Raw genomic sequence first — 22,160 nt, forward strand, 5'->3', positions numbered from 1 at the left:
CAATTGCCTGATACCGTAACACACGTCCTATCATCCTGGCCCTGCTTCGTCTCAATGTGTTCCACACACTCCTTTTCTTACAGATTCTACGGAGAACCTTCTCATTTGTCATCAGCCCATCTACAGCGCCACATTTCAAAACGCTTCGATCTTTTTCTTTCTTTTTTTCTCCACAGTCCATGATACACAACCATACAATACTCTGCTCCGGATATAAGCTCACAGAAACTTCTTCCTCAAATTAAGGTCAGTGTTTAGTATGTTTGGTGTCAGTAGATTTTGCTTCGAAGACAGAAGAATTCCTTCACTTCGTCTACTTTGTGGTCCCCAATTCTGATGTTAGTTTGTCAGTAATCTCACTTCTGCTGCTCGTCTACGCTTTTGTCTTTCTTCAGTATACTCTCAATCCACAATCTGCGCTCAGTATATTGCTCATTCAGTGTGTCTTCCTAGCTTTCAGTAAGGATAGCAATGTCTTCAGCGAATCTTATCGTTGGTATTCCTTCATCCTGAATTTTAATCGTACTCCTGAGTCTGAATTTTATTTCCGTAAACGCTTCTTCGAAGAACGATTTGACGGCAGGGAGCGGGGAGATTGTATCCCTGTCTTATGCACTTTTAAATCCAACAGTTTCGTTCTTGGTGTTCCACTATTTTTCTTCGTTCTTGGTTCTTGTATACATGTTAGATTACACGTCTTTCCCCACAGTTATATTTTCTTTTTTAGTTTCGAAAACTATACATTAACTGTATCAGCCTTATAGAAACCAGTAAAGCACTCGATTTATACACGAGATAATATGTAGGCATGGCAAAAGCACGAAGTCAAACTGAAGTGATACATTGTTTTGTTTCACAAAACAGCCTTAAAGACTGTAGAAGTCAGCCAAAGACGCTCTCTATGGATAAATGGCTGTTCATATAATGCGTGTATAAGCAATGTAAAATCCGAAAAGCCAAAACAGAAAAATATTCAGGGTGAAGAAAAATTCGCGCAATCTGACTTCTCAGTGTGATTCCTCATATACTAACAATACAAAAATGTCTGTCACAAAATTTCGTCCTGCGCATATTTGCGGCTGTAAGTAGATGTCAAATATTGGCAATCTGGCAACGCTATAATTACGTGTACGGCAACTACCTCCGTCAGTACACAGTATTAGGGTTGTGCAGTTGGTGCGGTGAATAGCGTTTGGGGTTGGCGTAATGGAAGTCGAGGGTCGATTATGAGTCGAGGCGTATTTGTTTATTTGCCAGCTGCGTTCTTTCTGCCATGGAGTATTGTAGCATACACCGTTTGTTAAGTCACATATACCCGACTTTTACATGGTACATTCCTAACGAAATATCTAATGGACCTGAACCTGACAAGAATAATGGTTGGCACTAGTAGATCGGACAATTGCGGGAAGGTTACACACGAAACTAGTTTTGAATCTAGGAGATGCAGATGAAAACGGCTCCAATTTCTGTATTCGTAGTATGTAAGTGCAAATATTTTGTAAAAGTTCCATTTTAATTGCTGTATGACGATTAAGATGCCAGATACCGTATCACACAGAGTACATTTAGCATATAAAAACAAATTCGCCTTGATCCAGAATCGAACACTCGACCTTCCGCATGCTATGTGAAGAATCGCGTTGCGAAGTCCGAGTGTGCGAATTTTTCTTCACCCTGCATGTACAGCACTTATCACTTGCTACAGTAAAGTAATCTAAAATGTAGAATATTGGTTATTTAATTTTACTTTAGGGTATAAAAACCAGGAGGAGGTTATCAAATATATTGCTAGCACTCTGTATCCTTAGTGACTGCGAAGGTAGAGACTTTCTGTAATCTCCCCTTCATCAAAGAACTAGACCCGCCGTCAGTTGCCAGTAGCTTTACACGGGACTGTAGCTCCAGCCTAAGTCGTGCTGCAATCACAGCACCGCTAAAGTGCTTAAAAACTCTCTAGAAAGGGAGATCTCGAAGGTGGATAACAACGGAGCGTTAAAATTCACGTGCGAGCTTTTCCAACAGCTTAATCCACCTAGCTGTGCGCACTTTACGTTACAGAAGGTCTTTTGCTTCCCGCTGCGGTTGCTTTACAACCGGTCGAGTTGTCAGCGACGTTTCATTGCCCTGTAGTCACGCTGTTGGCCGAGCGCGACGCGGAATGCAGCTCGCGCAGGTATGCATGTATGTGTATGTGTGTGTGTGTGTTTGTGTGTGTGGTACTGTGTACTGTCGCGTTGAGCCGGTAGCAGAACAGGCTGGCTACTGCCTCCATTATTAGCTGTTACGTGCGAACTGCAGTAGGCAAACGAGAAACTTTCTCCAACTTACCAGGTGGCGAGAGTCCAGGGCAGCCGGCCATTTCTTTATACGTTTTTTTTAGAACCAACGCGAGAACGGTTCATAGTGCATTCGACAGAGACGGCGCAATAGAGCACTAGACGCGCGGTCAGGAGAGCTAGGGCTCAAATCCCTCTCTGGCCATTCAAGCAGTCTGTTGTTTCCCTAAATCATTTATAGGAGAATTCTGTGGTGGTTACTTTTACCCGCCAGGGTAGCCGAGAGCGCTAATGCCCTGCTTCCTGGACTCGGGTAGGCGCGCCGGCCCCGGATCGAATCCGCCAGGCGGGTTAACGACGACGGCCGGTGCGCCGGCCAGCCTGGATGTGGTTTTTAGGCGGTTTTCCACATCCTACTAGGTGAATACTGGCCTGGTCCCCACGTTCCGCCTCAGTTACTCGACTCGCAGACATCTGAACCACGTTCACACTATTTCACGATTCACACTGGATGCAGACAGCTGGGGTACACTAATTCCGTCCCAGGGGGGTATGGGGTGGCGGCAGGAAGGGCATCTGGTCCCTCCTTAAAATTAACCGTGCAAACTCCGTACTCAACCCTGCCGACCCTGCGCACTTGCGGGATAAAGGCGACAGCAAAAGACAGAAAGAAAGAAAGCTGTGATGGTTACTTTTAAAACAACACTGCCAATGTCCCGGCATAACTTATGCACATCCTTCTTTCTTCGTAGCGCTCTAGAAGATCACGAAACTACTTCCTTGTTTTAAAGAGAGATCACTTTCAACATTGCAAGGCGGCACCTTATAAAGTGTAACTGAGTTCAGACATCGTGGCGTGATTATGTCTACTGTAATTAAGTGGTTCTGTGTACTGATGGCCGATTTCGGTCATATGTTGTATCCACATTGCAGCTATTGAGATCAGTTAGTGCAATGGCATGTTAAAATTGCCTTGGGTTAAAAGGTCTGTCCCTTTACCGTTCGGAGTCTGAAGATGGAATTTCGAATCCAGGAATCAGCGAAGTTGTAGGCGAAAGACAATAACGGAGTACATCAATAGAGGAAGAGTTATCATTCCACGAAGCAAATCGACATAAACGAGAAGTCTGGCACCTGCACAGTGTTTTCTCTAGACAGAGTGATATGCAACTTTTGCGGTACTGGTAAGTGCCATCATCGAAACTACTCAAGTTTCACGCCACCATCATGTTCTCTAGTTCTTGGAGCTATTAACCTTTCTTTTTTTAAGGGGAGGGTGGAAATGATGAATCCTCTGTTTTAATGCGGCCTGTCTATCCTGTGGCAAACTCTTGATCACAGAGTAGCAAACCCAGCCTCTGTCTTCCCTTACAGTTTTTGACCTCTACGACTCCGCTTTCACTGAAGTCTTAAAACACGTCCTTTCATTCTGCCCTCATTCTGTCACATCTTCTAGTCAGTGGTTTCTGCATGTTCCCCTCCACATTAATACTGTAAGACGAAAGTTGCTGCCTTTACAAGCTCTGAGCACTATGCGACTTAACTTCTGAGGTCATCAGTCGCCTAGAACTTAGAACTAATTAAACCTAACTAACCTAACTAACCTGCCCGAGGCAGGATTCGAACCTGCGACCGTAGCGATCACGCGGTTCCAGATTGAAGCGCCTAGAACCGCACGGCCACACCGGCCGGCTTCCAATTGGGCATTTGAATGACACTTCTTAGTTTTCGAAGAAGAATAAATACTTTTCACCCGTTTATATTGTGTATTGTTTCTTAGTTCAAATACTATAGATTTAGAAGCTGCAAGGCTCCAACTCCGATCAGAAGTATCCGGGAATATATGTACATCTGTAAAATACTTTATATCATCTTGTGGATAGCACGAGGAAACTGAACATCCATCCATGTATAAAGTATGAATTCTCCATGAAGTTCTTAGCAGCTGCAGTCACTGCCGTCTTCAAACACATGAAACATCTATACCTGTACTCTGCAAGTGACCTTTGGCTTGCGGCAGAGAGTATTTTGTGTACCACTGTCAGTTCTGCACTTTCCTCTTCCGGTTGCTAACAGTGCGCAGGAAGAAAGGTTGTTGATAGCCGTCCGTATACACTAAACAAATCTTTCTCATTTTACCTTCTACGATCTTTTCACGGTGTATAGGTAGGAGAAAGCAATATAGCCGTTGATGCCTCTATGAACGTTCGCTCTCGAATTTTAACAGTAATTTAATTTTAACAGTAATCAGTTACGCTTGCGCGATGACCGAACAATCCTATGACGAAACGCGCTATTCTGCTCCAGATCTATTTTTCCTGTAACTATCACTTCCATGACTGAGGAGCAGCGTAAGCTGCCTCCTTCGTTGTGAACTACAATTCCTGAACATTCTTGCAATGAATCTCAGTGTGGCATCTGCCTTTCCTCTGTTTTATGTGTTCACTACATACGGATGTCTTTTCGGCGACCGTTTCGCAATTGTGTGATCAAAGAATAACCGAGATTTTTCTCCATTTTACGTGCAGCACATGACATTTGTTTATGGTCTGGGTCAATTGCTAATCCCTGCAGCAAGTATCGATCCTCTTCAAGTCTTCAGAATCAGCGTATTCGTACGGGCGGATGAGCAGCTTCTACGTGATCTGTTTCGTATGATATGCGTATCGGGTACACACCGATTGCCGCGTGCTTGTGCCTTAAGAAGGAATTTCAGCATTTGAAATGGAAAGTAGTAAGTACGGCTGTCTGGATAAAGAAATGAAAATAAGGAAATAGATAGTATAAACTCCGTCTCCGCGACTAAATAAAACAGGTGCTTGTTTTACAGATGAATTTCGCTTTCTTTTATTTTTGAAGCATGTCCAGTGGGCTGTAATAGATAGCTTTTTTTCAGTGTCTGGTCATTTTTTGATTTTCACTTTGGGTTCCATTTAGCGACCGATCGATGGTGGAAGAAACTCAGACCACGCCTGACGTGATAATATCGTTTGGCTCAAGTTTAAACATTTTTTTAGCTCAACTAATCTTAAAACAATTTTTCGTACAGAAGTTACTCTGGATTTGTAGGGGTTTTTACTCTATTTGCAATTTCGGGCATGTGGAGGTCGGGCGACATGCCCATGTTTAGCGGCACATTGTCACTATTTTTATGTCACATGAATAGTGTTTAAGAAATGTACTGCTAAATATCGTATGTAGATATGTAGCACATGCCTTAAACACTTTTAATGTGCCACTAAGGTATAGTGTGTCGGTGAAGATCGGCATGTGGCCCGATACCGCTTTGGCATAACAAATTTTAAACAATTCGTACTATTTAACGACGTCTTACTGATGAAGTTTTGAGCTTCGAACGAGCTTCGGAGTACTGAGTGTATATAACAAAAGTATTGTGTGACGTATGCGAGGGCGTTCAATAAATAATGCGACACATTGCCTTCTCTGCTAACTTCGGTTGAAAAAAAATGCGTTATTTGTTCTGGGACATCGCAAAGGAGAGGCGTCTGTGCAGAGTTGCTTACAACTTACGAGACTGATTGTGAGAATTTGTTGTCGGACATCGACACAGGCGGTGAAACGTGGGTTCACCACTGCGAATCGGAAACAGAACGGTAGTCTATGGAGAAGCACCACTCCACCTGTCCTCCGAATAAACAATTGAAAGCCGTTCGCTCAGCCGGTAAAGACATGGGGACGGTCTTCTCGGACTAGCGAGGTTTTATTCTGTTTGATGTCGTCACTCACGGTGCCACATTTAACACGCAAGCGTCCTGTGCTACCCTCAGGAAACTGAAGAGACGACTTCAGCGTGTTCGTCGCTACAAAAATGTAAACGAACTTTTTTTTCCGCGACAACACAAGGCCTCACGCAAGTCTGCGCACCCGAGAGAAGCTCAGAAAACTTCATTGGAGTGTTCTTCCTCGTCCACCCTACGGACGAATCTCGCAGCTACCGACTTCCATCCATGTGACCCAATGAGGGATGCACTCCGCGGAAGCGTGGATGATGGGGGATTGCTGATGCAGCACGACGCCGGCCAGTAGAGTGGTACCGTGCGGGCAACGGGCGGTAAGGTGGGGAAAACCATCGCATTGAACGGAGGTTATTTTCAAAAACAGGATTTAGTAGCAAAAAGAGTGAGGAAATAATATGGTATGTCGGACTCCTGAATACAACCAACTTTCTTTCTTTCTTTCACTGGTGCCACGTACCGCGCTGACGCAGGGTCGGTATTGTTAAAAACGGCTTTGGCATGTTAATGTTTAATGGGTGGCTGGATGCCCTTCCTGCCTCCAACCCGTACCCCCCGGTACGGAATTAGTGTACCCCTGCTGTCTCCGTCTAGTGTAATTCATGGAATAGTGCGAACGTGTTCAGATGTCTGCGAGTCGTGTAACTGATGCGGAACGTGGGGACCAGGCCGGTATTCACCTAGCGGGATGTGGAAAACCGCCTAAAAACCACATACAGGCTGGCTGGCAGACTGACCGACGTCGGTAATCCGCCAGGCGGATCCGATATGGAGCCGGTGCGCCTACCCGAGTCCAGGAAGCAGCGCATTACCGCTCTCGGCTAACCTGGCGGGTGAATACAACCAAGCTGCTTCCAGAAATAATAAATGTGTCGCATTACTTGTTGAATACACTAGTATTATCGTATGGCTTTGTGTTACTTCTCTTCTATACCTAGCTGACAGAGTCATACGAGTTAGCGTTTACGTGGCTGTGTGAGGGTGCTGGAGCGGTGTGTGTTGTGCGCAGGCCGCAGCTGCGCGTCTCCGCAGCTGGTGACGTGTCGCGGCCGTACCCGGCGCGCCTCGCTGTGCGTGTCCCGAGCGCTCGCCTGCGACGGCTACAGCAACTGCCCGCGCGGCGAGGACGAGGCGCCCGACGTGTGCGCCGCCGCCGCCGCCTCCACCGACGCGCCGCCCCCGCATGCTGGCCGTGAGTATCTCTACTGTGCCTGTAGGGGACCACGCCGGGAGCGAGTAACCATCACCTACATACACTACTGCCCATTAAAGTTGCTACACCACGAATATGACGTGCTACAGAAGTGAAATTTAACCGACAGGAAGAAGATGATATGCAAATGATTAGCTTTTCAGAGCATTCGCACAAGGTTGGCGCCATGGCGACAACTGCAACGTGCTAACATGAGGAAAGTTTCCAACCGATTTCTACATCTAATCTACATCTACTTGATTACTCTGCAATTCACATTTAAGTGCTTGTCAGAGGGTTCATCGAACCACACTCATACTATCTCTCTACCATTCCACTCCCGAACAGCGCGCTGGAAAAATAATCACCTAAACCTTTCTGTTCGAGCTCTGATTTCTCTTATTTTATTTTGATGATCATTCCTACCTATGTAGGTCGAGCTCAACAAAATATTTTCGCATTCGGAAGAGAAAGTTGATGACTGAAATTTCGTAAAAAGATCTCACTGCGACGAAAAACGTCTTTGCTTTAATGATTTCCATCCCAACTCGCGTATCATATCTGCCACACTCTCTCCCCTATTACGTGATAATACAAAACGATCTGTCCTTTTTTGCACCCTTTCGTTGTCCCCCGTCAATCCCACCTGGTAAGGATCCCACACCGCGCAGCAATATTCTAACAGAGGACGAACGAGTGTAGTGTGAGCTGCCTCTTTAGTGGACTTGTTAAATCTTCTAGCTGTGCTGCCAATGAAACGCAACCTTTGGCTCGCCTTCCCTACAATATTATCTATGTGGTCTTTCCAACTGCAGTTGTTCGTAACTTTAACACCCAGGCACTTAGTTGAATTGACAGCCTTGAGAATTGTATTATTTATCGAGTACTCAGATTCCAACGGATTTCTTTTGGAACTCATGTGGATCACCTCACAGTTTTCGTTATTTGGCGTCAACTGCCACCTGCCACACCATACAGCAATCTTTTCTAAACGGCTTTGCAACTGATACTGGTCTTCGGATGACCTTACTAGACGGTAAATTACAGCATCATCTGCGAACAACCTAAGAGAACTGCTCAGATTGTCACCCAGGTCATTTATATAGATCAGGAACAGCAGAGGTCCCAGGACGCTTCCCTGGGGAACACTTGATATCATTTCAGTTTTACTCCATGATTTGCAGTCTATTACTACGCTGACCGGCGTCGCCTGGTGAAACGTTGTTCCGATGCCTCGTGTAAGGAGCGGAAATGCGTACCATCACGTTTCCGACTTTGATGAAGGTCGGGTTGTAGCCTATCGCGATTGCGGTTTATCGTATCGCGACACATTGTTGCTCAAGTTCGTCGAGAGCCAATGACTGCTAGCAGAGTAAGGAATCGTTGGGTTCAGAAGGGTAATAAGGAACTCCGTGCTGGATCCCAACGGCCTGTCGAGGTAACAGGCATCTTACCCGCATTGCTGTAACGCATCGTGCAGCCACGTCTCGATCCCTGAGTCAACAGATGGGGATGTTTGCGAGACAATAACCATCTACACGAACAGTCCGACGACGTTTTCAGCAGCATGGACTATCAGCTCGGAGACCATGGCTGCGGTTACCCTTTACGCCGCATCACAGACAGGAGCGCCTGCAACGGTGTACTCAACGACGAACCAGGGTGCACGAATGGCAAAACGTCATTTTTTCGGATGAATACAGTTTCTGTTTACAGCATCATGATCGTCGCATCCGTGATTGGCGACATCGAAATGAACACACATTGGAAGCGTGTATTCGTCATTGCCATACTGGCGTATCTTCCGGCGTGATAGTATGGGGTGCCATTGGTTACACGTCTCGCTCACCTCTTGTTCGCATTGACGGCACTTGAACAGTGGACGTTACATTTCATATGAGTTACGACCCGTGGCTCTACCCCTCATTCCATTCCTGCGAAACCCTACATTTCAGGAGGATAACGCGCGACCGCAAGTTGCAGGTCCTGTATGGGGCTTTCTAGATACAGTAAATGTTCGTCTGCTGCCCTGGCCAGTACATTCTCCAGATGTCTGACCAATTGAAAACGTCTGGTCAATGGTGGCCGAGCAACTGGCTCGTCACAATACGCCAGTCACTGCTCTTGAGGAACTGTGGTATCGTGTTGAAGCTGCATGGGCAGCTGTACCTGTACACGCCATCCAAGCTCCGTTTGACTCAATGGCCAGGCGTATCAAGGCCGTTTTTACGGCCAGAGGTGGTTGTTCTGGGTACTGATTTCTCAGGATCTGTGCACCTAAATTGCTTGAAAATGTAAACACATGGTTGTTCTAGTATAGTATAGTATATTTGTCCAATGAATACCCGTTTATCATCTGCGTTTCTTCTTGGTGTAGGAATTTTAATGGCCAGTAGTGTAGTTTCCGAAGTGGTGGGATTGAACCACAGTACTTTTTTCAATATATGAGAATGGTCGATGCCGTCGTAAACGGGTCACTTTGTTTGAAATTAATGTTATTGGTTAGACAATATATTATTTTCACTGTAGCCTGCAGCTTTCCAAAATGAAGCACGTCTGTGGCGCGTTGCAGGTGACGCGCTGAGCAGCGTGCTGGCCGAGTACAGCCCGTGGGGGTACCTGATGCTGGCGATGCTCGTGACGGGGGCGCTGCTGCTGCTGTGCGGCCTGTGGGAGTGCTGCCGGCGGAGGGGCGGCGGGGGCGGCGCCGGCGGGGGCGGCACCGAGCTGTCGGAGGCGGGCCAGCAGCCGCTGCCGCCGCACACGGCCACCATCGACGCCGCCGTCTTCGTGGTGGAGCCGCTGCCGCCGCCGCCGCCCTACGAGTCGCTGGACCAGCCGCCCTGCTACGACCAGCTGTTCCCCGCCGCCAAGGAGAGCATCGCGTAGCGGCCGACCCCGAAGGCAGTGGCGTGCCGCCGCCCCCCGACAGCGCCGAACTGACTGCGTCAGCTGTGTCCCCGACAGGCAGTGGGCTTGCCGCCGCAGCGCTGGCTCACAAGAGTTAAGAGAGTTCGATGGACTGCAGAGAGTTCCGAGAGCTCCCGCGGTGTCGACGGCGGATGCTCTACAGCTGTGTCGCGTCGAGCGACGTAGCTCGCCAGAGCAGTCGGGCACTGGACCAGCGGGAGTGATGTCTCAATCTTCCTGCCTATTCCACACTCCGTACCTTGCACACTGAGTTGCGTTCCGCACCGCACTGCAGCACCGTGTCGTTTTGGGAAATGAATGCCTCGCTGAGACCGGTTTTTTGGACTGGCACTGACCAGCAGCTATACCTAGTCATATGTCACTGTTTCTGAAAATTGGAAAATAGTGCCTTCAAATCTGTTAGGATGCAGTAAACACACAGACACCTTACCACAAACGTGAGATATTGAAGCACCGACGAGAGACTACTTTTGGCACCCATGAATACATCTCGATTATTCATTTGTGTGGCCGTTGGATCTGACTTGGATATCGCCTGGAGACAACGCTGGCGAACAAAATTTCTGACTTTCACCGAGGGACGAGAAGCCCCAGAGTGTCAACACGACACAGCAAAGATGTACTGCCAGTGGAACCTTGGAACCTTTTCACATGTATTTCCACTTCGGAGAGTTTCTATTTCTAAAACACTCTGCGTGTTCCTGGAAGAGAGGGAGCAACACCTGTGACTTCGTGCAGCTTCAGCAGCAAAACAGGCATCTAACGCTAGCAGAATAGTATATTTGTAAGGCTGATCTTCTCTTTACCGTCAAGGTGTCACCGCGGGAGATATGGCAGGAAGGCAGCATTTTTATGAAATATTATAGGAGTAGCCAGAGAATGAAGGGGCAGAACTGTTTGGCTACCTCACAACCTCCTTGGAGGCTTGATACGGCCGAATAGACTTTGTTGCAACTGTAACTGAGCTGTGTCTCGTCTGAAGATGACTTATGCACACTAAAATTCTCTCCACCTAAGAATTCTGTGGTTTTTTTTTACCGAAATCTTTAGCTTCTCTGGTTTCTAGTCGGATACAGTGATATGCAATAAAGGAGAACGGTGCCAAAGAGGCGCCGAAGCCGAAGACTTCTGGCCTCCGTCTCAGCATACCAGCCCAGTGAGCGGATGATGCCAGAACAACAGACAAGGGTGATTTCTGGTCAGAGCCAACAACCTAGCGGGTAGGCCCCGCGCGCCGGCCGGCTGACACGCTCGACCAGCGGTCGTGGACTCCACGGTCGAGCAGCACGCGGCTCGCCTCGCCACGGCGGCTTCCGTTCCCACACGGCAGCCCAGCTTACGAGCCGCCGCGCTCGAGACCGCAACCGGTTTTACGCGACCGACTTTTCCGCACAGCCGCACACAAAGCACTCTGCCTGTCGGTCTTCTTGCGCAGCTGAAGGAGAATGCCTCCGGGTCGAACTCCCCACCAACGTGATCGTAATAGCCCAGTCCGTGCTTCTGAAAAGCATCTGCCGAACGCAGCATGTGACCACCTGATCCATTAAGATACGGCGGAGTTCTTGTACAACACCTGGTGTAGGTAACAGATGTCAGACGACACTTTTGTGATTGACGTAGAAAGCTGTCAGGCTCACCAGACTGGCAGTTTTCGTTATTCATTAATGCGAAGGCTAGTCGGCAGCAGTTTTCCAACCTTCAGATCCTACGACTTCCTATCCACTTCCTCAGACCTGTCACACTCTGAATCTCTCGCAGTCTGATGCATATAGCCGAAACGAGATCGTTCCCCATTATTTTCACGCTCAAGTTTCCCATACCACTTGTTCTTCTAGCAATACCTCGTATCTCAATAAATGCCTGATAACAAAGAATCGCCACAGACTGCCCTCTTCGCACAAGCTCCTTGTTTGCAATATGAGCCCACTTGATCATCCCCTATATCCTGCTTTGACAGCAATATTTACTAGAACTCCATATAAAAACTTTCAGTTCATATTCTAGCAGTGAAATTTTTTACTGTCTCGAATCAAATATCGACTTCAATATATCAGTAATGACCTCTGGCAGCTTTTTTCCTGTTAAGAAATCTTTCATTAAAATCTGTTAACAATGTAATTTACTTCCTTCGAGACCAGCGTGTGTGAACCCTCGCCAGCGAAAACCCCGTGATCTCTACAAAAATCGCCTGTACTGGTACGGTTTCGATTAAGACAATATTTCCACAGAATGAAGTGGTGCAGTGGTTAATCACCTAACACACTGGGAATCGTATTCGGGAGATTCGAAGCTACAATCGCCTTCTGGTGATCCAACTTTAGCTTTTCAAAAATTCCCCCTGATCACTTATGGTGGATTCCTGGATGGTTCCTTTGAACACAGACTACAGGCGATATTATGATCAATCATTATGTAGCCACAGTGTTCCAGCTCTAATGACATCGCCATTGACAGTACGTCAAATCACAATCTCACAGAACTCTGAAATGAAACCTATAGCTAATAACACCCAAGACTTATGGCGATCTCGTTGCCGTGATTTATATTATTTATTTTTACTGGTTACGACTAAATTCAGTATCGATCAGCCACCGTCGATCAGCGACTGTACCATCTTCTGCCTCTGACCTCATACAGGTGAATGGGTTCAGTGCACCCCTTTCCCGGCCGTTGTTGTTTTCCCATACCTTGGAGCTGTTAGTCACTGTGCTAGCTTCTGAATTATTATGAGGATGAATGCACCTTCTTTCAGACCTGCCACGAAAGAAACATCCCTGACAATATCGGGAACTGAACTCGATTCCTCTAAATAGTGCTCACCTCTGCAGAGGGAATCCATTTAATCCATCCCATGGCAGTAGTGTTGTGTGTCTGTCGCAATACTTCAGTCAGTATGAAACACAATGGCCATTCGACTGTCCGCCATTTGGGCGACTTGTGTGTCCCTAATCTATCCCAGTTATCAAACCAGGGAAAATGGACGTACAGCTTAACGTGGAATCCAGATCATGTGTCGTTCCTGGTCACTCCTCACATAGTTGAGAGTTGAAGGTTAGATTAAACGATTCAAAATGGCTCTGAGCACTATGGGACTTAACATCTGTGGTCATCAGTCCCCTAGAACTTAGAACTACTTAAACCTAACTAACCTAAAGACATCACATAACGTCCATGCCCGAGGCACGATTCGAACCTGCAACCGTAGTGGTCGCGCGGTTCCAGACTGCAGCGCCTAGAACCGCACGGCCAGTCCGGCCGCAGACGGTGGTCTGGTTGGGATTGCACCTGCGACGTATTGGTTTCCCAGTCACGTGCTTCACCGCTAGACTCGACATGTGACGGAGGTTACTGGTGTAGTAGTTAAACCTTTTCCCCTGTGCATTTGTACAGTGCATTGATGCAATTAACTTAGAATTTACTGTTGAAAGTGCAATGTTCCCTCTGTGCGGGAGCAGTTTTGCATGTAGTTCTCCTAAGCTGTGGGTCGAGATCCTCGCGAGTGGGCAGTTTTGCAGGCGGTGCGCTTCAGGCAGCAAACTCGGCGGCCGCCCGTTGGTCGTCACAGGGCGCAACCAGCAGGTTCCGGCAGGGAGCTCCGAACAATGGGCGGCCCAGCTGCAGCCGCGGACTTCTCCTCGAGTGGCCGGCCACGCGTGCACCTGTACCAGCATCCGGCTGGCGTGCCGTTATCACTGCTACAGTGCCAGGCGGCAGGAGGGATAACTTGCAGAGCCGCACGACCCCACTAGCACTGCACGGCTCTCGATCTTCCCCCTGTAGGAACGTCACATGGCGTTTCGGTCGTTACTTTCCACTTCATCGTCATCTGTGGTATAATACGGAGCATATTCCGTTAGCTCAACGAATGTCAAAAGTGACCCAGCTGTAAGAACCGAGAAGCAGTGCGGTCATTACAATCATGTTGTCTGGAGATCCACTCCGCCTTCGGATCAGTCGTATATATCTCTTAAAAATGGATACTCGAGCCGGCCGCGGTGGTCTCGCGGTTCTAGGCGCTCAGTCCGGAACCGCGCGACTGCTACGGTCGCAGGTTCGAATCCTGCCTCGGGCATGGATGTGTGTGGTGTCCTTAGGTTAGTTAGGTTTAATTAGTTCTAAGTTCTAGGCGACTGATGACCACAGATGTCAAGTCGCATAGTGCTCAGAGCCATTTTTTTTTTGGATACACGAGATTAGTTTTTTTTTTTTTCACCAGTCTTCTGATTTGTTTGATGCGGCCCGGTAAGAAATTCACTCCTGGGTCAACTTTTTATCTCAGGGTAGTACTTGCACCCAACTTCCTCAATTATTTGTTGGATGTATTCCATTCTCTGTCTTCCCTTACAGTTTCTCCCACCTACAGCTCCCTCTAGTGCCATCGAAGTTATTCCTCGATATCTTAACACGTCTCCTATCATCCTGTCTCGTATTATTGTCAGCCGGCCGCGGTGGCCGAGCGGTTCTAGGCGCTTCAGTTTGGAACCGTGTGACCGCTACGGTCGCAGGTTCGAATTCTGCCTCGGGCATGGATGTATGTGATGTCCTTAGGTTAGGTAGGTTTAAGTAATTCTAAGTTCTAATTTTCAACACACTTTTATTTAGCACCACACCTCGAACGCTTCGAGTCTCAAATTTCTCGTTTTCCCACCATACAACGCAGCCTTTCAAACGTACGTTTTCAGAAATTTATTCCTAAAATAAAGGCCCATGTTTGATACCAGTAGACTCTTTTCTGGCAAGAATGCCCTCATTGCCTGCCTTGGTCTGCTGTTAACTTCCGCCTTATTTCGCCCGTCATATGTTGTTTTGCTTCCATGGTAGGAGAATTTCTTCCCTTCGCCTGCTTCTTGGTCTCCAATTGTGATATTAAAATTATCGATAATCTCATTTCTGCTCCTCTTTATTTGGCCTTTCTTCAGTTTATTTTTAATCCATAGTGTGCGCTCTTACACTGTTCATTTCATTCAACGTAGCCTGCAATCCTTCCTCGCTTCCACTGAGGACAGCAACCACTCATTTTCCGACAGCTGGTGCATAATATTCTCAGTACTGAGGATATTAAAGTCATCACCGAATCTTGTCGTTGATATCCTTCCACCCTGAATTTTAATCCAACTCTTGAACCTACGTTTTATTCCCGTCACTGCCTCTTCACAGGTTGAATAGTAGGGGTGAAAGACTGCATCTCGTGCTTACGCAACACTTGCTTCGGTACGTCAGTGTTGCCCCTGGGTAACGAGACATAACACCGGCAGTAGCATAGTTTTGTCTGTGATAACCGCCAGCCTATGACTGTCGAGGGTATCTGCAATGGCAAACAAGGGTTAAGACAACAGTCGACACCCAGAGGCTAGGCCTTGTCCACTGATTGAAAACTACCTGCCGCCCAGTGTACCAAAAATCAACGTCTCACTATGTCAGTCACTAGCAACTGTCCATATTTCATACAGTCTATAGAGCATAATCTTTTGATCTGTTCAGAGCAGGCTCGGGGGCTACGTATATAATCTGAATGCAAGGCGTAATGTGGTTAGAAGCCACTGTAGTTGTCCATTTTTCGGTTTCGTTGCCGAAACCGCTTCAACATGCGGCTGCAGAAGTTCACGGAAAAACATACCCAGCTCTCTAACACTTCATCGTTGCGCTGCCTTGCTCCATTTGTTCGCCCTTTTTTGTGTCAGCTGTAAAGAGAAATTGTTGATTAGAATTTGCGTTTTCGACAGTTAGATCCTTAGAGAAAGAGTGCTGGCTCAGCCATAGAAAGCTGACGAAGCGAGTGGTCTGGGTATGAACCAGTCGGGAATGTCGGAGGTTCAATCGCTCCTTTCCCCATTACAAAACCTAGTCTTTATCCACTGTGCCAACTTTCTTGCCATGTGATATGAGATCAGTTAATCATATTCTGTAAGGCAAACACAGTTGATAAAACAAGGCTGTTAAGAGATCACGGGGTTAGCTGCATTTTTCGAAACACTCAGTTGGTGAGAGACCTTTTATTTCTGTGGTGTGAGATACCAGAAACTTACACATAATTCAGTATGTCTGTTATGTATACTTCCCATATTTATTTCTGGCTATGAATACCTTTTGTTACACTGTTACTGCTCCTACTTTATTTCATCATTAATGGTTCACACTGTTAACTGTTAGTTACAATTCAGTTAGTTACGTTCATGTGCTTCGGCTCTCGAAATTTTCGTTGAAGCTATTGGAAAACGTTCGTAACACGTTGGCGTGGACTAAGGGAGATCTTGTTAGACATGTGTGTTTGCTTCCGTACCCAGTGACATGTGATTTACCGACTGAAATGGAATCAAAGACTTCCGTGTTCATTGTTAACTGATTCCGCACTGTATTATATTTGCCAAAGATCTTGTATAGTTAAGGAATTATTTATGTATTTATTTAAAGAAAAGAATGTAATCACTGTAAATATATTTCTTTATACGAATGTTTGTACTTTGCATTATTATTTCACCTGAACCTAACCAGTATTCCATCTTCCTGTCCCGTGAGCCATGTTTTGCAAGTGTTTTAAGGCTGCTTCCTAGTTGTGCAGTAGATAGGACTGACTTTTTCCTACACTCGTTACATTTACGTACAACCATGTTGCAATTGCCGGATTCAGACGGTGTATGACAACTTGCAACAAATACAAACTGGATAATATTCATAGTGCATACCCCCATGTAAATACGAAGTGAATACACTGTTTCTGAGTGAATCTTTTCTAGTAAGAGCTATTACTATCCCTTTCCATTTTTAAAGGAAGAATTGGTTTAATTTGACTGCTCTGAATATTTTCTCTCTAATTAACTCTTTGTCGACGGGACGTTAAAACCCAATCTTCCTTCCTTCTGAATATTTTGGCATTTTAGACAATGAAAAAATAATATTTCTCACTAGAAGTTCAATGGGTAGAGCACTGACATGATCCTACAGGTAAGGTTTTATTTCAGCTTCATTGTGCTCTGACTTTCTGTTACATATTTTGATATTGTGAAATCGATAATGAATAAAAACTTGTTCTTCTTTTACTTTCGTTTGATATGAATGCTAGCAAAATTTTACCCGATTTACAACTCATGTGTTATGGCATAAAAGTGAAACAAACACAACAAATTTAGACATTTTGTAATAGAAAGACACGGTGCAGACTACTTCACTCTTTGTGAAAGTGTTGAGACAATATATTCCCTTCGCAGAACAGAGGTACTGATTGCATTTCATGTACCTTGTTTTAGTTCTGCTATTGCGGTGCTCATGTTGACACCTTCGTCACACAAAATGTCATCCAGTTTGGATGTACCCATCGTGTCGACAATGTCGAGCCGTTTTTTTTTATTAGGTTTGAGTATTGTGCCATTTTAGAGGCGCCCAACTCATTTTCTAACAATGACTCGCTCTTGCGCTCTCCTCTTTCTGTCCAGACAAGCCAAAAGAACCTTTTGACAGAGACATCCTAAATGTAAGAAAACTCACAATGTTCTTTTCTCTGGTCTGATTCTGATATCAGTGCTGTCTGTGCAGAAACCTGCAGATGACAACTGAAAGATTACTGAAGTGCACTAATCACTGAGAAAACTCAAATCAAAATCCTCTAACAGAGAATGAATGTGATCATTTGTTGTACCTGCTTGTGACAAAGGTAACGCACAGGACACAGCGATACAGAGAGCACGCGACCAAGTCTATTCGAAACTAAATCCATGCCGTGAACACCTAATTCGCACAATGTTGCTAGTTAAAATTTAACGCAAAATGACTTAGCGTGGACATGAGATTACTAACACGGGGGCTGGTCGGAAAGTAAGGTCCAATGTATAGCGAAATGAAAACCATAGTGAGAACAAAACATTTTTTATTCGCAACACAGCTACACCTTCCAGCCACCTCTTTAAATAGTCCCTGCTCCGGTTTAGACATTTGTCGTGGCGTTGTACAAACTTTCCAGTACCCTCGCCACAAAAATCAGCTACCTTTGCTTTCCGCCAATTCTCTACTCTGGTCTGTCTTTCGTTGTCTGTTCCAAAATGTTGTCTTCGTAGGCAGCGGTTCATGTGAACAAAGATGAACAACGGAGGGAGCCATTTAAGGGCTTATTTTGGGTGATCAAACACTTCCCATCGAAAACGCTGCAGGAGCGTCTTCATTGCCCCTGCAAAATGCGGCTGAAAATTGTCTTGAAGAAAGAAACGCGTTACATTTATTTTATGTGGGTTGCATAGCTTCAGGCGAAACCACTCACCAGATACACATACTTGGCGAGAGACACTGATGTTTTAGGCATTTCTACGTGACCATTTTGCGTTCTGAACTGAAAAGGGTGACGTGAAGCGATCGATAGGCACACTAACGACACTGCCCAACGCATCTGCGAAAAGTTCCATCGGATTTTCACAGAGGTTTTCATTTCGCGCCTAATTGGACCTTACTTTCGAAATACGTGCCCAGAAGATGGCCGAAACAATTTAATCGCAACTGACCTGGTGACGGCATGGTGCTTTCGTTTTGTCAAAACTCAGTTATACTTTCCACTACGTATTGAAGCTGAGTGACAGCAGAAACAAGAAAAATACGTAGCACAAAATGCGCACAATCTTTGCAGGTGCGTTGGAAGTAAGGCAAGTGATTCACTCCGACAGGAAGAAAGTAAAAATCGAACATGTGGGCTTTTGTGGAAAAGACTGCGGATAAAGCCGAACTACAGTGTCATCAATCATATCTAACTTACGAAGTGATTTGGAAGTGATATGTAGCAAGTGATGGGGTTAGGCATTAAAAAAAAAATTGTGGATGAAGCTAAATGTATGGCCAGGCTGCATTTAAAAAAATTGTGCAAAACAGTTCTTTAGGTACTTGGTGATCGCTGCCGAAATGAAGGTCAGTATTACATGTAAACAAAAATTTAGTGACACGTTAGTGTTGTGTTAGTTACATGAGAAGCCAGAAATCAATACACATGAATTTTCATTTCATTGTTATGTGAAGATACATGAAAGTGAACTCGCAAATTTTATATCTGAACCGAAATGAAGTGCACCTTAAAATAATTTTACAATAGTATCTGGCGCCCAAAAGTGCAAATATCAGCAAAACTACTACTGACACTTATCCAGTAGAGTATAAATTCATTTTAGAATGAAAGAATACCACGAAGCTATAAATTACACTCATAAGATAGTCACATCACGTATTGGCTGTATCTCACTACTTGTCGTATATATCTTGTTTGTTTATGACTAGTGACCATCTCTGGCTTTTCTTGGGAATCCCTGTAAGTAATTACAGCAAGGCGATGTGTCTGATGTGGCAGTAACAAAATACGTATACAAACCTTCTTCGTGAATCAGAATGTTTGTGAAAACCGTACCAAAATCACTACAGCGCTTTGTGAATTTATCCTTCACATACGGACGAGAAAAAAGCGGCGAGGGAGTGTAATTTACAATATGCTTAGACATCCAGAGGGTGCAACTCCTATTAACTGTTTGGTGAAATGCGTCTCACATATGTGTGTGGCGTATCGTTATGATGTATGGTACCGATAAGTATTTGAAATGACTATCAGTGAGCTTGTGGATCTTTCTTTCATACTGTGCAAGCAACAAGCTTATAAGTTAAAATCGCACATGGAGAGAAAAGACTTGTAAAGAAGGAACAGTATGAAGTACATTTTGCATTTCTTGCTTTTATGTTTTCGTTTTCTTCAAAGGCAAAGAAAAATGTGAAGTGGTAGCCCAGCGTAGAGCCTGCGCCTACCGTCATTTTTTTTTAATTTTCAAATGTTAAAATAATAAAACGGAGTGTTTTTCCTGTTCCTCGGCAAGAGGAGAGACTCGCTCTCTGTTAATGAACGAACTTAGACGCAAGTCATTTTAGAGCGTAATCGGCGGTAGCCATTTTGGTTGAAAGAATAAGTAAAAAGTCTGTATTTTTGACGTGCATCGGATGAAGAATATAGTATTGTTTTACTAACTGAAAGTTTGTATGAGTTGTTATTCCAGGTAGTGCTGTAATATATAGAACGCCATGAAGCTCACCTGTGTACTTTGGAGTTATCACGAAGATGCGATTACAGTATTATGAAGGACACAGTCAACATTTTTTAGGTGGGTACAGCGATCGGACGTAGTATTATTAATTGGTAAGCATAAATCTACAACAAGAGAAAGACTGTTTCGTTTATGTGGAACTAATACGGAAAGATTCTTTACACATTAACAGGCATAGCACAATGACTATATATGCATGTTAATAATTTCTTTATGTTCTATGCACACTGATGACGTGACGGAAACAATAATGTAATGCTGGAAAAATACTAACTGAAAAAAAAAAATTAGGAGGAAGAAGACAATAAAACCAAGAGTGGACAACTAAAAGTATAAAGAGTAAAGTACCAATCACAAGGGAGACAGTTTGAAAGTTAACTTCGCTGTTTGTCATGCAGTTTTCACAATTAGGCAGATGATGAAAAATGTTCGTGGTGGTTTAGTTCACCCTATTTTGAGCACGAGACAAGTTTGGCACGATTTCAGGCAAGGAAACTCTTAGTTTTTGATGTTGAGTTATCTCAGAATAATATCCTACTAGCGAAAGAAAATGTGGTAAGTTACTGATTTTTGTCCCCGAGAATGGCAGTGAAACGAAATTCAAACCTTGTTGAACCTCTTTAATATACTCTGAAGCATGATTCTTCCAGTTCAAAAGCTTATATGTACGCATAGCTATAATTCAGATAGTTGTAATGTACTTGTCAAATACTAAACGTTTATTGCGTATAGATTAATGCGATTCACACTGATGTTAAATCAGTACACATCGATTCCCAGAGGTGAAATAATTTGTGTATTTAAGTTGAAAGAGTGTCAATTGACAGAAAGTCACTCGGTAATTCTTTCAGAAACAACAAGCACCATTTCCCCACTTCCACTGTTTCTACATGAGCGTTAGGATGGTACTCGTAAACTGCTAAAAAGAACAAGAGATTTCTGTGTGCTTTCGTCTAAAGGTAAGTGAGCACTTGTAGAAGTGCGCTAGTGGGTGTCTCAGGCTCACATCTAAATAAGTGCTAGTGCACTTTTCTATGAGTGGCAAAGCAGCCACAGAGCGCCGAAAGGAGGGTATGACAAGTGTCCCTGCGAGGTCAAGGCACTTGGGGGCTGATTGACACTCCCTCCTCTCTGCAGGTCGGCACTGACCTGAGCACGGCGAGGTCACACGACAACTGCGTCTCGCTGCAAGCCATCACTTTCATAAGCCACAAGACGCACAATGGTTTCCACACACGCCACAACTGTTGACCCAGTAACTATTGCAGGTACTCGCCTTTTCGGAATAGCTAATAAGGATTGTATTTGTGAGCAGATACTTATTTTGTCATAAAATCTGCGTTTAAAACATATGTATATATTTCATAAAAATAGTAATTATGGAAATCACGTCTCTAAGCTCAGAAAGTTTGCTCAAGTAAGCCCGCCACTCAGAAGTAGTCATCTGAGATTCTTGTGGCGTAACAACTTAAACAAATTATCACTATTTTATCGGTAATAGGAGGGGAGGTAACGCTTAAGCTTAAGCATTGTGGCTGTTTAAGAAACCATGTCTGTTTGTTCAAAACTGCAACTAGTCGCTTCTTTTTTAAGTACTCGTTTATGTATTTTGATTGAAGTATTTGCCCAGACATCGCCCACAATGCCGCAGTAAGTACAGAATTTCATTTTTGGATACAATACGCCGTATAAAAACATTACTCATAACAAAGCATTGAAGAATTTCGCTATCTTCTTGTCACAAAGCCACTACCCAACATCACGCTATGACATACGTCAAGTAATTTCTATGTGTATCATCTGAAGATGAGCCTGAAAAGGTTCGAAAACAGGTTTATGGAATAAACGAGGAGAGCTGACGGTTTAAATTTCTTAGTAAGAGAACTATACGGCAAGAACTGGATTGAAATCACGAAACCTATCTACAGAGTTTTATGGCACCAGAGCA

The 22,160-nt window shown here is 44.9% G+C and overlaps 1 protein-coding gene across 1 annotated transcript in view; it reads left to right on the forward strand.

Annotated features, from left to right (window-relative positions):
- Positions 1-16,609, forward strand: part of LOC126350301 (uncharacterized) — a 177,579-nt gene extending 160,970 nt beyond the window's left edge. Inside the window, exons 4-5 of the mRNA XM_050002504.1 lie at positions 7,044-7,226; positions 9,799-16,609. Of these exons, the coding sequence (XP_049858461.1) occupies positions 7,044-7,226; positions 9,799-10,115 (500 nt within the window). The 3' untranslated portion in view covers positions 10,116-16,609. The remainder of the gene's footprint in view (positions 1-7,043; positions 7,227-9,798) is intronic.
- Positions 16,610-22,160: the final 5,551 nt, after the last annotated feature.

The sequence above is a fragment of the Schistocerca gregaria genome, chromosome 1 (assembly GCF_023897955.1).
Source record: "Schistocerca gregaria isolate iqSchGreg1 chromosome 1, iqSchGreg1.2, whole genome shotgun sequence".
Taxonomy (NCBI): domain Eukaryota; kingdom Metazoa; phylum Arthropoda; class Insecta; order Orthoptera; family Acrididae; genus Schistocerca; species Schistocerca gregaria.